General features: G+C 38.7%; 3 protein-coding genes across 4 annotated transcripts; all 3 read left to right on the top strand.

Moving 5' to 3' along the window:
• The first annotated feature begins 940 nt into the window (after positions 1–940).
• Positions 941–6175, top strand: LOC132163691 (zinc finger CCCH domain-containing protein 49). The gene is made up of 4 exons (XM_059574058.2): positions 941–1202; positions 2437–2706; positions 4026–4249; positions 5064–6175. The coding sequence occupies exons 1-4, from the start codon at positions 1098–1100 to the stop codon at positions 6001–6003; spliced, it is 1539 nt and encodes a 512-aa protein (XP_059430041.1). The 5' UTR covers positions 941–1097; the 3' UTR covers positions 6004–6175.
• A 1388-nt stretch (positions 6176–7563) lies between these two features.
• Positions 7564–11964, top strand: SR45A (RNA-binding (RRM/RBD/RNP motifs) family protein). Of its 2 annotated transcripts, none has more exons than XM_088519103.1 (6): positions 7564–7670; positions 8685–8707; positions 10943–11038; positions 11140–11242; positions 11394–11543; positions 11709–11964. In XM_088519103.1, the coding sequence occupies exons 1-6, from the start codon at positions 7668–7670 to the stop codon at positions 11721–11723; spliced, it is 390 nt and encodes a 129-aa protein (XP_088375229.1). In that variant the 5' UTR covers positions 7564–7667; the 3' UTR covers positions 11724–11964. The 2 variants fall into 2 exon arrangements, with proteins under 2 accessions (XP_088375229.1, XP_088375228.1); XM_088519102.1 differs by having other exon boundaries at positions 7565–7670; positions 11694–11964.
• On the top strand, positions 11770–12987 carry LOC148584269 (uncharacterized; the record flags this gene model as incomplete). The annotated part of the gene is made up of 3 exons (XM_088518829.1): positions 11770–11793; positions 11985–12048; positions 12156–12987. Coding segments are annotated over 3 exons (735 nt in total), but the record flags the coding sequence as incomplete, so codon positions are not given.
• Positions 12988–13228: the final 241 nt, after the last annotated feature.

Here is a 13228-nt window from a genome sequence, read left to right on the forward strand (position 1 = left end):
ACAAATTTAAAGAGCTTAATAGGAATGCTCTAAATATACGCTGAAAGAGCATCTTTCTTAGCCTCAAGCCACTCTCATTTGCCCATGAAGGGTAAGTCAACTATTTTCTCAAGTTTTATTTTTTATCTTTTATGTAACACGTGTTATTATCTAATTGAATTTGACATGACACATTAATAGATCGACAAAAGCTCAATTTAGATACTTATTTGCCTTTTTTACTCAATGTAAAGAAGTTTTGACCAATTTTTATACCAAGCTAATTGTAAATAATAAGGGTGTATAAACAGAGTGACTATAACCACTAATCGCATACCAATATATACATATATATATATATATATATATATGAACAAAATTATTTAAAATAAGCTCAACAAAAAGGTTCAAACCACGATCAATAAACCAAAAAATCCATATATAAAAAGCAATTATGAGCCGTCGGTTATTGATTTTAATAACCGCCAATTACTCAAACAATGCAGTAGCAGTTAATGCCAGTTATTAAAATCTAATAACAATTTTAGGCAGTTGTGATTAGAGATTAGAGCCAATAATTACTAATTGCAACTACTTGTACAGGCCTAGTAAAAATGAGTTACGAGCAATGAATCTTAAGATACTGGTTTTATATTTTTTTCTCTAAAAAAAATTCAATAAGAGCCTTCCTTGCCAGAATAATTTATAAACATTTAAAATACTTACTTTCAATTCACGTTTTTTGTTTTGTTTGTAATTTTCATCAATTTTTTATCTTAAACAACGAAGTTAAAAAAGAAAAATAATCATACCAATTTTATTTCATGTTAATTCATAATTATTTGTTCATTGTATTTCAGTATTTCTCACACCGGGTTTATTTATTCCCGTTTAACCGAGTCGGGTAACCCGCCCGTTGGCAGTAAAAGCACGAAACAAAGAAGAAGAAGAAGAAAATAAATAAATAATGTTAATTGGATAACCGACTCCACAACCATCCTCTCTTGCGGAGCCCCGTAAGGTTCGCAGCTTCGACGCTCTGAAGACCGAGCTCAGTGACGAAATCCTAGTCGGCGAAGCCCTATTTGACCGACGGCAAACCAGAGCCAAAGGCGAGCATGGCGCATAGGTTACTTAGGGATCTTGAGGCCGATGGCTGGGAGCGCTCCGATTTTCCCATCATCTGCGAGTCTTGCCTCGGTGACAACCCCTACGTTCGCATGGTACGATCATCTTCTAATCTCATTTAGCGGTCCATAGGGTTTTATTTGTTTGAATTGACCTGCATATTTTCCATTTAGAGTTTTAAGTTCTTTGTTATCATTTAGGAACCCTAAGTTTTGGTTTGTTATATAAATTTTTTATAAATTTGTGCTTAGAATTTGTGGTTAAATAGCTCATGCGATGCCTAAATCAGTAAGCTTCATTGTTTGATTTGTTGTTGTTTGGGTTTTTTATTCAATAATGAGAGTTCGTTTTCTGCCCTGGATTTGTTAGAGTGCAAATTTTTATTCAATCATGCGAGTCCCTTTCTATGTTTTTGTTTTTATTCGAGGAGTGTCTGAGGATTGTCCGGATGCTGTAGAATTCCTGTAGGCTAATAATATAGATGGCGAGACTAGCAAGGCAAAAAGGGATACCGCTTATAAATGAATAAATAAAAGAGGTTAAGGCAAAAAGGGATACCCTAATTTGTGAGAAGTTGATGTGGTAAAGAGACAAACGATGGGTCACAAAGAGATCGTGGGTTTTTTTTTGGACCTGAGATAGGGGTGGACTGGGTTTGTATGTGAATTTTTTTGAGTGCTACGGTGTATTAGTAGTGGTGTCTCTCCATGTGCTTATGGAGGGGTGAAAAGAAGATTGTTTGTTTATTCTCAATGTTAGATGGTCTGGAAAGTGTGTCGTAACCTCATTCAAATTTGATACTGTTTTATTATACATTCATTATTAGGCCCTTAAAAGGACAATGATGGGCTCAAGGAATTTCTCAGTGATCGGTAGTAGTTATTTGGTCCTTTTATGAATCATGTAAGAGGGCTTTAGCAATTTGTTCAAGTTCATACATGAATCACCTCTTCCCATATACTTGTTTTAAATCTATTGTAGAACTGGTTGATAACTGTATATCACTAATGCCTACATTTTTTTTTATGTTGTTGAGATTCTTAAATGCAATATAGGATGGCTGATTGTGAAAGAGTTGTGTGGAAAATATAGTAATATAAATTTTAATTTTCTAGTAGTGGTGCATATATAAATTTCAGGCGCCTTACGCTTTTAATAAGATTGGTTTATTAATAGTGGTTTCAGATTGGTTTATTAATATATATAAATTTCATAATAGTGGTTTCAGATTTGGAATGTTTTATCAGAAATAGCCAATTTCTTTTGATAAGTCAGAAATAGCCAATTTCAACTATTGTTAAGTATTGGTACGTGCATATTTGGATACAGACGAAAGCCGACTTTGATAAGGAGTGCAAGATTTGTACACGGCCATTTACAGTTTTTAGGTGGAGGCCTGGTCGTGATGCGAGATTTAAAAAAACCGAGATTTGCCAGACATGCAGTAAGTTGAAAAATGTTTGCCAAGTTTGCCTTCTGGATCTCGAATATGGTTTGCCAGTTCAGGTTCGAGACACTGCACTGTCCATCAATTCCAATGATGCCATTCCCAAGAGTGATGTGAATAGAGAGTATTTTGCTGAGGAGCACGACCGCAGGGTATGCTTTTTCATATCTCAAGATTACTTTTAATACATAGCACATTGTCAAAAATAATGAAACTACAGAGTGGCATAGTGACTTTGCTGTAACATGTAGATGCAAAACAACAATTGATATGTTTCTGTTTTTGTGTCTATTATTGTGATTTTCATTTGCAGCTTTATGCCTGAAAGAGTATGTTGATGAATATCTAATTTTATTTTGCATTGAAATGTAATGCATTTGTATTTGCATTATGCATGTTCAGCAAGTCTCATTGTTGAATGATGAAATCAGAGCAAATTTTTTCAGAACTTGGCACAATTCGTGCTCCTTGGAGCTTCTCCAAATCATTTCTTATGTAGTTTCCATTTTTGAAGTGTTTGTGTCTTAGTTTTGTGGTTCTACATGGTTGCTTGGGTCTTGCACATAATCCATGAAAGAAAATGTTAGATAAAAGATTATGTGTACCATTGATCTCCTTTGTCTAGTCTTCAATTTATTCCTTGATTCTATTGATAGTCATTTTCTGTGTGTCAAGTAGCTCCCATGATTTCATTGACCTTCTCCTGGTCCAGCACTTTTTTCTTTTTGATAAGCCTGGTCCAGCACTTCGCACATGGTACTGACTCTGTTAATCATCTATCCATGTCTGTCATCTCCCTCCATGACCTGGTTCTTCTTTTGTGTCTTAGTAACCATACTAGAATAACTACCAAGTGTATTCCATTGATGCTCTGATTTTGGTAAATCTCCTTCGGGTTTTCTTCTTAGAGCTCTTTGGTCACAGAATTCTGCTCACTTGTTCTATTTATTTCCTCTTCAGCAGTTATAAGTAAAATATTGTCCTGGAACATGTTATAGTCACTGAATTCTGCTCACGAGGGACTTTGCAGTATTTTAGGGTTTAGCACATGCCGTTGTATAAAACCTTAGCTTTTTTCATTTCTTTTGACAGAAGTCCTAAACAAGGTATAAGCCCTCTCTCTCTCTCTCTCTCTCTCTCTCTCTCTCGCAAGAGCTTTGGTAAGTTGGATGTAGATTAATATCATCTGTACTAGAAAGTGGAAAAAAATTGATATAGGTAGGGAGGGTACTGACCGATAATTAGTGTTTGGTAAGTTGGATGTAGATCAATATCAACTGTACTAGAAAGTGGAAAAAAATTGATATAGGCAGGGAGGGTACTGACCGATAATTAGCGTTCACTGCATATAGATGGTTTAGTTTTGCATTTTTATTTGCATTCCTAATTTTGGCATAGATAGTAGCGGTCATCTTTTCTGTTTTTTGTTGTTCTTTTGTGCTTATCAAGTCATTACTTATACTTCATGCAGGCTAGGGCTGGTATAGATTATGAATCGTCATTTGGAAAAGCTCGCGCAAATGATACCATTCTGAAGCTTCAGAGAACAACACCGTATTACAAAAGAAACAGAGCGCATGTCTGCAGTTTCTACATTAGGGGAGAATGCACAAGAGGTGCCGAGTGCCCTTACAGACATGAGATGCCCATAACTGGGGAATTGTCACAGCAGAATATTAAAGATCGTTACTACGGGTATGTCCAGTGATTGATAATTTCTTTCTTTTTGAGTACAATTAGGCATATATAAGCTGATCTCGCTCTCTCTCTCTCTCTCTCTCTCTCTCTTGCCTATATGGTTTGACTCTAAAATGTTGTGGGTGTGAATGCAAAGCTTCTCTTAAATGTAACGGGGATCAATGTTTCATGCTCATTTTTGTGTTCATTTGGGTAACTAAGACACTTGCATTAGTTTGTCATTATCATTATTTTTTACATGAGTTCTAGTTAATAATTAATTAATTGTTTGCGGTTTGTCTTTCCTGCCAAAGGCTAGGAGTTTATTTGCTTACGAAATACTACCTTTTGTAAGTTAGGATGAAAGAGCCTGGTCTTACTTGATTTGATCGCTTCCTATTCAGGGGTGGAAAGAGGTTATTACTATTTCCATGGCCTTTTGGACATCTTTGGTTGATTTCAAGATGAAGTTCATTGGGTGTGGTAAAGGTAGTTAGTTGCTTAGTTGTGAACTAGAGAGCTAAATAAGTCTTTACCCAAACCACCCCACCCTCCCAGGGCATTGTTTTTGTACGGTTAGCCATTTGTCAGCTGCATTTGGTTTTTGTAAATTTTGAATGTCATATCAACCTTCTTTGTACCCAATAGTTTTTTAGTTTTCTAATGTATTCCCTGCTGTGCCTAATGTCAAAAAGCTGGCAACAAATCACTTTCATGCTTTGCACAAATGAGTGCACATGCGCGCTTACACAGATATATACCGCTGTTACGTGAGCATAAACCTTACAAGTTTTTTGCATTTATCATTGGTCTGATCTTTTATAAATTGCAGAGTGAACGATCCGGTTGCAATGAAGCTACTCAACAAGGCAGGAGAGATGCCTTCTTTGGAGCCTCCTGATGATGAGAGCATTAAGACCCTCTACGTTGGTGGGCTTAATGAAAGGGTCACTGAACAGGACCTGAGGGATAACTTCTATGCTCATGGTGAAATTGAATCCATAAGGATGGTGCCCCTACGAGCTTGTGCTTTTGTAACCTACACAACAAGAGAGGGTGCAGAGAAGGCTGCGGAAGAGCTCTCTAACAAACTGGTCATAAAGGGCCTGAGGCTGAAGCTGATGTGGGGTAGACCTCAAGCACCAAAACCAGATTCAGAAGGCTCAGATGAAGCAAGGCAGCAGGCAGCAGTGGCTCATAGTGGGATGTTGCCTCGGGCAATTATATCCCAGCAGCAGAGCCAAATACAGCCGCAGGATCAAAACCAACCGATGCATTACTTCAATATTCCACCTCCACCTCAGCAGGAGAGAGCCTATTATCCGTCAATGGATCCTCAAAGAATGGGTGCCCTTATTCCATCCCATGAGGGGGCTTCTAATGGGCCCTCAGGGTCAGGTGAAAACAAATCCGGTCCAGAGAAGCAGCAACAAGGCCAGCGTTATGCCTTTCAAGGTATGCCGCCACCACCGGGGCAGTATCATCATCAGTTGTATCCTCCTCCATATGGATATATGCCGCCAATGCCTTATCAGCAGTACCCTCCACAGTATCATTCAGCAATGCACCCTCCACAGCCTCCACCAACGAACCAGCATTATCAGCATTCAGCACCATCTGCTACTTACCCTGGGTCTGCACCACCAGGATCCACAGCTCACTCTGGGTCTACACCAGCAGGGTCTGCACAGCCGGGGTCTAGACCAGCAGGGTCTACACCTCCTGAATCTGGACCATCAGGGTCCTCAACACCAGGGTCGTCGCAGCAGTAAAACTTCTTTTCTTGTATTATCTGTTTTTAGCTTTTGGTCATATGTATTGCAGTTCTCATGGACTCTAACCGGCTGGCATCCTGGATACAAAGAATTTCTTTGCTTCTGCATATGGGTGATTCCGGTATTCAAGAGTTGTATTCTATATCAAAGAATTTGCGCATTATAACTATGGGCTACTTTTTGGGCTTTTCTGTCTTTAGGATTTCATGGTGATCATGATCATGATCCTAAAGAAAGTTTAGATTTTTTTTTTTTAAATACAATTTTGTGTTTCTAGTTTCGTCTGTTCTCTTCTAACTTACAATATGTTATGATGGCATCCCCTACAAGATTTTGATCTTCATTCTGAAAATAGTAAAGAGTTTTCTCCTTCATCCTTTTTGAAAGAACATGATAATAAATGTCCATTATTATTGGAAGGACAGTGCTTTCAATTGCGTTGGAAAAAAATTAAATTAACGTGTCTAAAATATAAGTGATTTTTACATATATTTTGGACACAACTCAACTCAATCTAATAGATTGAATTCAATAAATTTTTCCTAACTCAATTTAGACAACTTCAGTCCAGTTTGGAATTATAACAAGGTTAAAAAAGTGAAAAAAAATTATATAAGTCAAAGGCATAATCAAAAGAGCAATGCCACCATTCACATTCACATCACCTATTTAAAAAAGATATGATATATTTTAAGACATTTTTTATGTCACTAAAAAAAAAAAATCACATCAATATCTTAGAAATAAGCACAATAAATGGACCGGAATTGGAAAGAGTAGCATTTCTGGACTGATAATTGCATTTGTTGACCGAATATATAACATTGTATAATTTGGATTGAAATCTCTTTCGATTACTCAATATTTAAGAATCTCATGTTATTTAAATTTAATTGTTTATAAAATCATTTAAACCTTGGTAAAATAAAAGTCAATTTCAAATTAAAATTTAATACCTCGAATATACAAAAATAACTAATATTTTATAAATCATTAAATTTAAAACAAAGAAGCACAGTATTGCAACATGAGATTTTTCAATTTTAAATAATTGATGGATCTTGATGTGTATAATTTGTACACGTAATTTTCAAAGGAGGGGCCTTTCCAAAAAACCAAACATTTCCACAAATTGCTACACGCACCACTCGTATCTCACCACGTGTGATACTAATTTGAAGCCCTCACGTATGAAACGGGAGAGGAATCAGTTACTCACGTTATGTGGCTGACAATATCCCTTATTTATCCACCGAAAAAAAAAAATTGCACCTTGTTTTTCTTTTCCGATTTGATAGGCCACACAACTCAGCCACTGGCAATGACCCACGTATAACGACCATGGCCCAATTCCGTCATTTCACACTCACAATTCCTATGCATTTGACTGGAAACTCCTCCGTACCGAGACGTGGCGCGCGTTTGTTGATCCGCTCACGAACTGCAGAAAGCCGAACCGGGTGGGGAGTCCCCACAAACCGTTAAACCGGAATTGAATTGAGTTTGGCGTCCGCTTCTCCAGAAGCTTCTCGTAGGACCATTGCCATATAAACTTTCCCCTATTCATCGCTATTTTTTTTATTCCCAAACCATTCCATACTGTGTGATCGAGAGGGTGAAGTAGTCTCTGAGATTCACGAGTTTCTGTGCCATCGATTGCTATGGTGAGCTCTCGATCGTCAAGGCTTGCTGTAGATATTGATGTGTAGGACCTTGTTTTTTCTCTCAGTTCTGAATTTTTGAAAATTTTGATCTAATTAGGCTTTCACTATAGGTAATTTAGGTTCTTTTTTTCTTTCTTGAAGAGAATAATTGTTGATTTTGTATATACGGTCAAATTATGCTGTGTCTCATAGAGATTGACTAAGCGAAATAATTGCTGATTTTTTATATTAGATTCGGATGATTCTTCACTTCTTTTTGGTTGTGAAATAATTGTTGATTTTTTATATTAGATTCGGATGATTCTTCACTTCTTTTTGCTTGTGAAATAATTGTTGATTTTTTATATTAGATACGGATGATTCTTCACTTCTTTTTGCTTGCCTTTTTTTTTTTTACTAGACTGATCTCTGATTCTTTCTATCTAAAAATTTTCCCGCGAGAATAATAAGATTTAGTTTTGTATGGATTTTTGTCAATATGATTTTATTTTTATACGTTGATCTTGATAATTACGTAATTAAGAATAGAACTCTTTGGAGAAAGTTCATTGATTATTCGTTCTTGTGGATTGTTTTCGATTTTCTAAGCAGAGAAAATCATTTGAGATAATAGAAAATCATTTCATCTAATCGATTTGATATTTTTGTGGTTTGAGATGGAAAGGTTGCTCTGCGATTTTTTTTTTTTTTTCAATAAATATTTGAAGCCTTCTTTTGTTAGAATTGTGATGGTGTTAAGAAATATAGGAACTGAAAATGTTTTCGCGGAAATGAAAAGAGATAAATTTGTTGTAACTTAGAGTGCTCTGATAAGAAAAATAATCCTTTTTTTGTAGTTTTCATGGAAAAGGCTTTCTTGGACAAATCTTTCCTGGAAATTTGATATTTAGGAGGGTTATCTGCTTCGCTTATGGATGTATATGTTTGTGATTGCTTTTTAATATTCTTTGGCTGCATTTTTGTGTTATTTGTCTTCTGAGTACTGATCTCTGTTTCTGTTTGATGCCGTTACAGATGTCGTACTCCAGAAGGTCAAGGTACGTTTTGTTTTTCTGAGATGCGATGCTGGTTTTATTTTTTATTTTTGAAAAAAGAGTTGTTTTAACAAAAACGAAACAAATACAAGTAATAACAAACCATCTGAAAGTATGTTCTCTATAACTTCCACCATGAGAATAAATACAGTATAGTCTCATTGCATAAAGCCTATATTCTCATCCTCGTTTCAAGTTCCTGGTTTCTCACCAGTACATGATGCAATTGAAGTTGTCTGCCACCTCTTTCAGCTTCTCTTTGTAGTCCTCTTTCTTGGTGTTCTGGTTGTCGTCGAGCCATTCAAGGGTGTCCTTCACAGCGGACCCAATCTTGTCCTTCTCACAGGTATCAAGATTGTTGCGAGCATCAATTCTTTCCTTCACCTTCTCGTGTTCCTCTGCAAACTCTTCTCCTTCACGAACCATACGGTCAATCTCCTCCTGGCTCAGGAAACCCTTGTCGTCAGTGATGGTGATCTTCTCTAATTTATCAGTGCCATGTCTTCTGCTTTATCATTTAGGATGCCAATTTGCATCAACTTCAAATGTGACTTCAATTTGAGGGGTTCCTCTTGGAGCTGGTGGAATTCCAGTAAGATCAAATTTCCCAAGCATCCTGCAATCCTTTGTGAGACTCCTCTCACCTTCAAAGACCTGAATGAACACGGTTGTATGCTGATCCTGGTGAGTAGTGAAAACCTGAGATTTCTTTGTTGGGATAACAGTGTTTCTTGGGATCAACTTGGTCATCACTCCACCCACAGTTTCAATTCCAAGGGTTGGTGGAGCCACATCCAGGAGAAGGATATCTTTGGTTTCTTCACCATCTACACTCAAGATGCTTCCTTGTACTGCAGTTCCATAAGCAACTGCTTCATCTGGGTTCACACCTTTTTTGGTTTCTTCTCATCAAAGTAGTCCTTAAGAAGCTGTTGAACCTTTGGAATCCTGGTACTTCCACCGACACGAATAATCTCATCAATCTGGTTCTTCTCCAATCCAGCATCCTCCATAGCCTTTACGGGTCACATGGTCTTCCGGATCTGAACAAAACATTGATCAGCTCCTCGAACTAAGTGTGGGTCAGTGGTTCAGAAAAGTCAACACCAACAAAAAGTGATTCAATCTCCACACGGACTTGGTGCTGGCTGCTAAGAGCTCTCTTGGCACACTCAACTTACCTCAGCTTCCCAAGAGCTCTATCGTCCTTGCTGAAGTCCTTTCCATGCTTTTTCTTTATCAATTTGACGAAGTATTCCATAATTTTCTGATCAAAATTCTCACCTCCCTGATGAGTGTCGCTTTTAGCGGCAAGGACCTCAAAAACACCATTATCGATTGTGAAGATACTGACATCAAATGTCCCACCACCTAGGTCAAAAACAAGAATGTTCTTCTCACCATCCTTATCCAAACCATATGTGATGGTGGCTGTGGTTGGTTCGTGAACAATTCTGGCAACATTCAGTCCGGCAATAATACCTGCATCCTTGATAGCCTGCCTCTGGGCATCATTGAAGTATATGCAGGAATGGTGACAATGGCATCCTTGATTTTCTTCCCAAAGAATGCTTTTGCTGTTTCCTTCTTCTTAGTTAGAACCATAGCATTGATCTCCTCAGGGCTGAAAACCTTGGTCTCACCATCCTTAATCTTCACTTGAATGTAAGGCTTTCCATCCTTATTCACATTCTTGCATGGAACAAGCTCCATGTACCGCTGAACCTCCTTGTCTTCAAACTTTCTTCCAATAAGCCTTTTGACGACAAAGATGGTCCTCTTAAGGTTGACAGCTGCCTAGTTCTTTGCAGCCCTCACTGATCAGTCTCTCGCATTCAGTGAATGCAACCCATGATGGGGTGATACAGTTTCCTTGTTTGTTGGCTATGATTTCAACATGCTCGTTCTTGTAGACACCAACACAAGAATAAGTTGTGCCAAGTTCAATACCAATGACTGTTCCCAACTTGGGGGCTTCCTCTTTTGCAATGGAAATTGCAAATAGACATCTGAACAAAAGAATCCCTAGTACAACCAGGGAGCCGTGTGCTCTCCACAAGCCAGCATAGAGTGTGAATCTCTCAGCTCTCTCTCTCTCTCTCTCTTCCCCTCTCTCTTGTTGGCTCTCTGCAATTCAAATGGAGCTCCTGAGAATGGGTGATGATGGCTTTATCAATGTGGTTGTATTAATGTTGATGTTTCTCATCACTATGTCCTTACATGTTGAAAATGTTTCAGGTATTCTCGATCTCCTTCTCCATACAGGCGGCACAGGTCTGTCTCGAGGTCTCTGTCGAGGTCTATGTCGAGGTCAAGATCAAGGAGCCGGTCAAGGTAGTGGCATAAAATTTCCATTGTCTTTGGTTTTGGATCGCAGTGTTTCTTCTGTTTTATCTTATGGTTCTTGTTTCATTTCCTTTTTGATCTGGCTGCAGGAGCCCTTCGGTGGAAAATCCTGGTAACAATCTGTATGTGACAGGATTGTCACCTCGGGTCACAAAGAGAGAACTTGAGAAGCATTTTGCAAGTGAGGGAAAGGTATGCACTTCATCTTTCCCTGCTAAATTTATTGCCATTGAATGATCTTGGCTTCGAAATGTCAGTCAGCTTTGAATTTATTATTCTGAGTCACTTTCTTTATTGGGGTTTAGAATGTTGTGCATAATCTATTGGGATCTTTCTTTTATAGGTGGCGGAAGTTCATCTTGTCGTTGATCCCTGGACCAGAGAATCCCGTGGCTTTGGGTTTGTTACGATGGGAACTGTTGAGGAGGCTGATCGCTGCATTAAGTATTTGAACCATTCTGTTCTTGAAGGCCGTGTCATAATGGTGGAGAAGGTAAAAGTTCTGACATTTAACTTTGTTTGTGGACTACTGGCTGCTTTATTAGTTACTGGCCGCTGCGCTCCTTTCAACATTGTATCAAAATATCAGATAGTTTGCTACTAGTTTTGAGTTTGAAAGTTGTTTGCTTCTTTCCACTTGAAGTTTTTGTGGCAGCAGGTTAGCTGTGTGTAGCAGCTCTTCACCAAACTCAAACTACAACTAAACAAACAAATCAAATACATCAAGTATCAGACATGGGGTTGTATGCCCTGCATTTCTCTCCTTTTTCTAGCAATTAAATATTTAGTGACGTTTCAGTTTCTTATTATTGTGTTGTTGATCTCTCTCTCTCCCTTCTTTTTCCCTTATATAAGATTCGATCTAGCTGTGGCCCTCATCTCTTGAGTTGACTTATAATTTCACGATCTCATGCTTGATTTGCATTTGTTACAGGCCAGGAGGCGGAGAGGGCGAACTCCTACTCCAGGAAGGTACCTTGGATTGAAAACAGTTCACGGTAAGAATGTTTTTATACTCCAAATTAATTTCTTGATGGCTCTGTTTGTCTTGGATGTATTGTCTTTTTGTGTCTTATTTTCTTCTGTTACTTTTTTCTGCATATAGTGCGCCATCGATCTTCAAGCTATTCTCCTCGGCGATCTCCTAGCTACTCTTCTCGGCGATCTCCCAGCTACTCTCCTTATCGAAGGGGCCGCAGTCGCTCGCCACGTTATTCATCAGAACGGAGTAGGAGTAGGTCATATTCTCCCTATTATAGCCGTAGGAGGTCATACTCCCCTTATTATGACCGGCGGAGGTCATACTCTTTTTACTACAGCCGGCGCCGGTCCGACTCTCGGTCTCGCTCTCCTTATAGCAGGTCACCTGTCAGCCGCCGGGATCGGTCCTACTCTCATTATGATACCAGGTATTACTCACCTGATGACCGTTACAGTAGGAGGCATCGGTACCGTTCTCTCTCCCGAAGCATGTCACCTAGGCCAAGGAGGAAGTCAAGGAGGAGCTACTCACGCAGTGTCTCACCCAGGCCGAGGAGGAGCTCGAGGAGGAGCTACTCTCGCAGCATTTCGCCTAGACTGAGGAGTTCCAGGAGGAGTTATTCTCGTAGCATTTCCCCTAGACTTAGGAGCTCGGGGCGCACTCGATCAAGGCGTGAATACTCTAGAAGCTACTCTAGGAGTCCTAGTGCGACTCCAAGTTCTAGATCAGCTTCAAGGTCTGTTAGTTGTTCTAGCTCGTATAAAGAGTGAGAAGCTATCTGCCTATTTAGCTAGTTAGGGTTCTGGTCTTGAGATATTGTTGTGGACAAACAACTGACTGTATATTTGGGAGTTTATGGCTTGTCTTTCTCATCGAGTATTTACGTCTTGTTGTAATAATAGTTGGCTTTAAGTATCTTGTCTTGTGTGTGAATGTATGATGCTGTTTTTGTTTTTGTTGTTGTCGTAACTGATGCGGGTTGGCATTGTGATTGCTCTGGTATGATGACACTTTCAGGGTTAGAAACGAAGACGCAAGTGGAGATCTAATGAAGGCGAAAATACGCTTCACTCATCGAATCATGATCACTTTTGTGTTATAGTATGTAAAGTTCACAAAGTGACATTTAACCCTACAAACTATCGAACCATGACAAGTCAAAACTTCCAGTTGCATGTGACTTTTTAGCTGCTAAA

The sequence above is a fragment of the Corylus avellana genome, chromosome 8 (genome assembly GCF_965113065.1).
Source record: "Corylus avellana chromosome 8, dhCorAvel1.hap1.2, whole genome shotgun sequence".
In the NCBI taxonomy this organism is placed as follows: domain Eukaryota; kingdom Viridiplantae; phylum Streptophyta; class Magnoliopsida; order Fagales; family Betulaceae; genus Corylus; species Corylus avellana.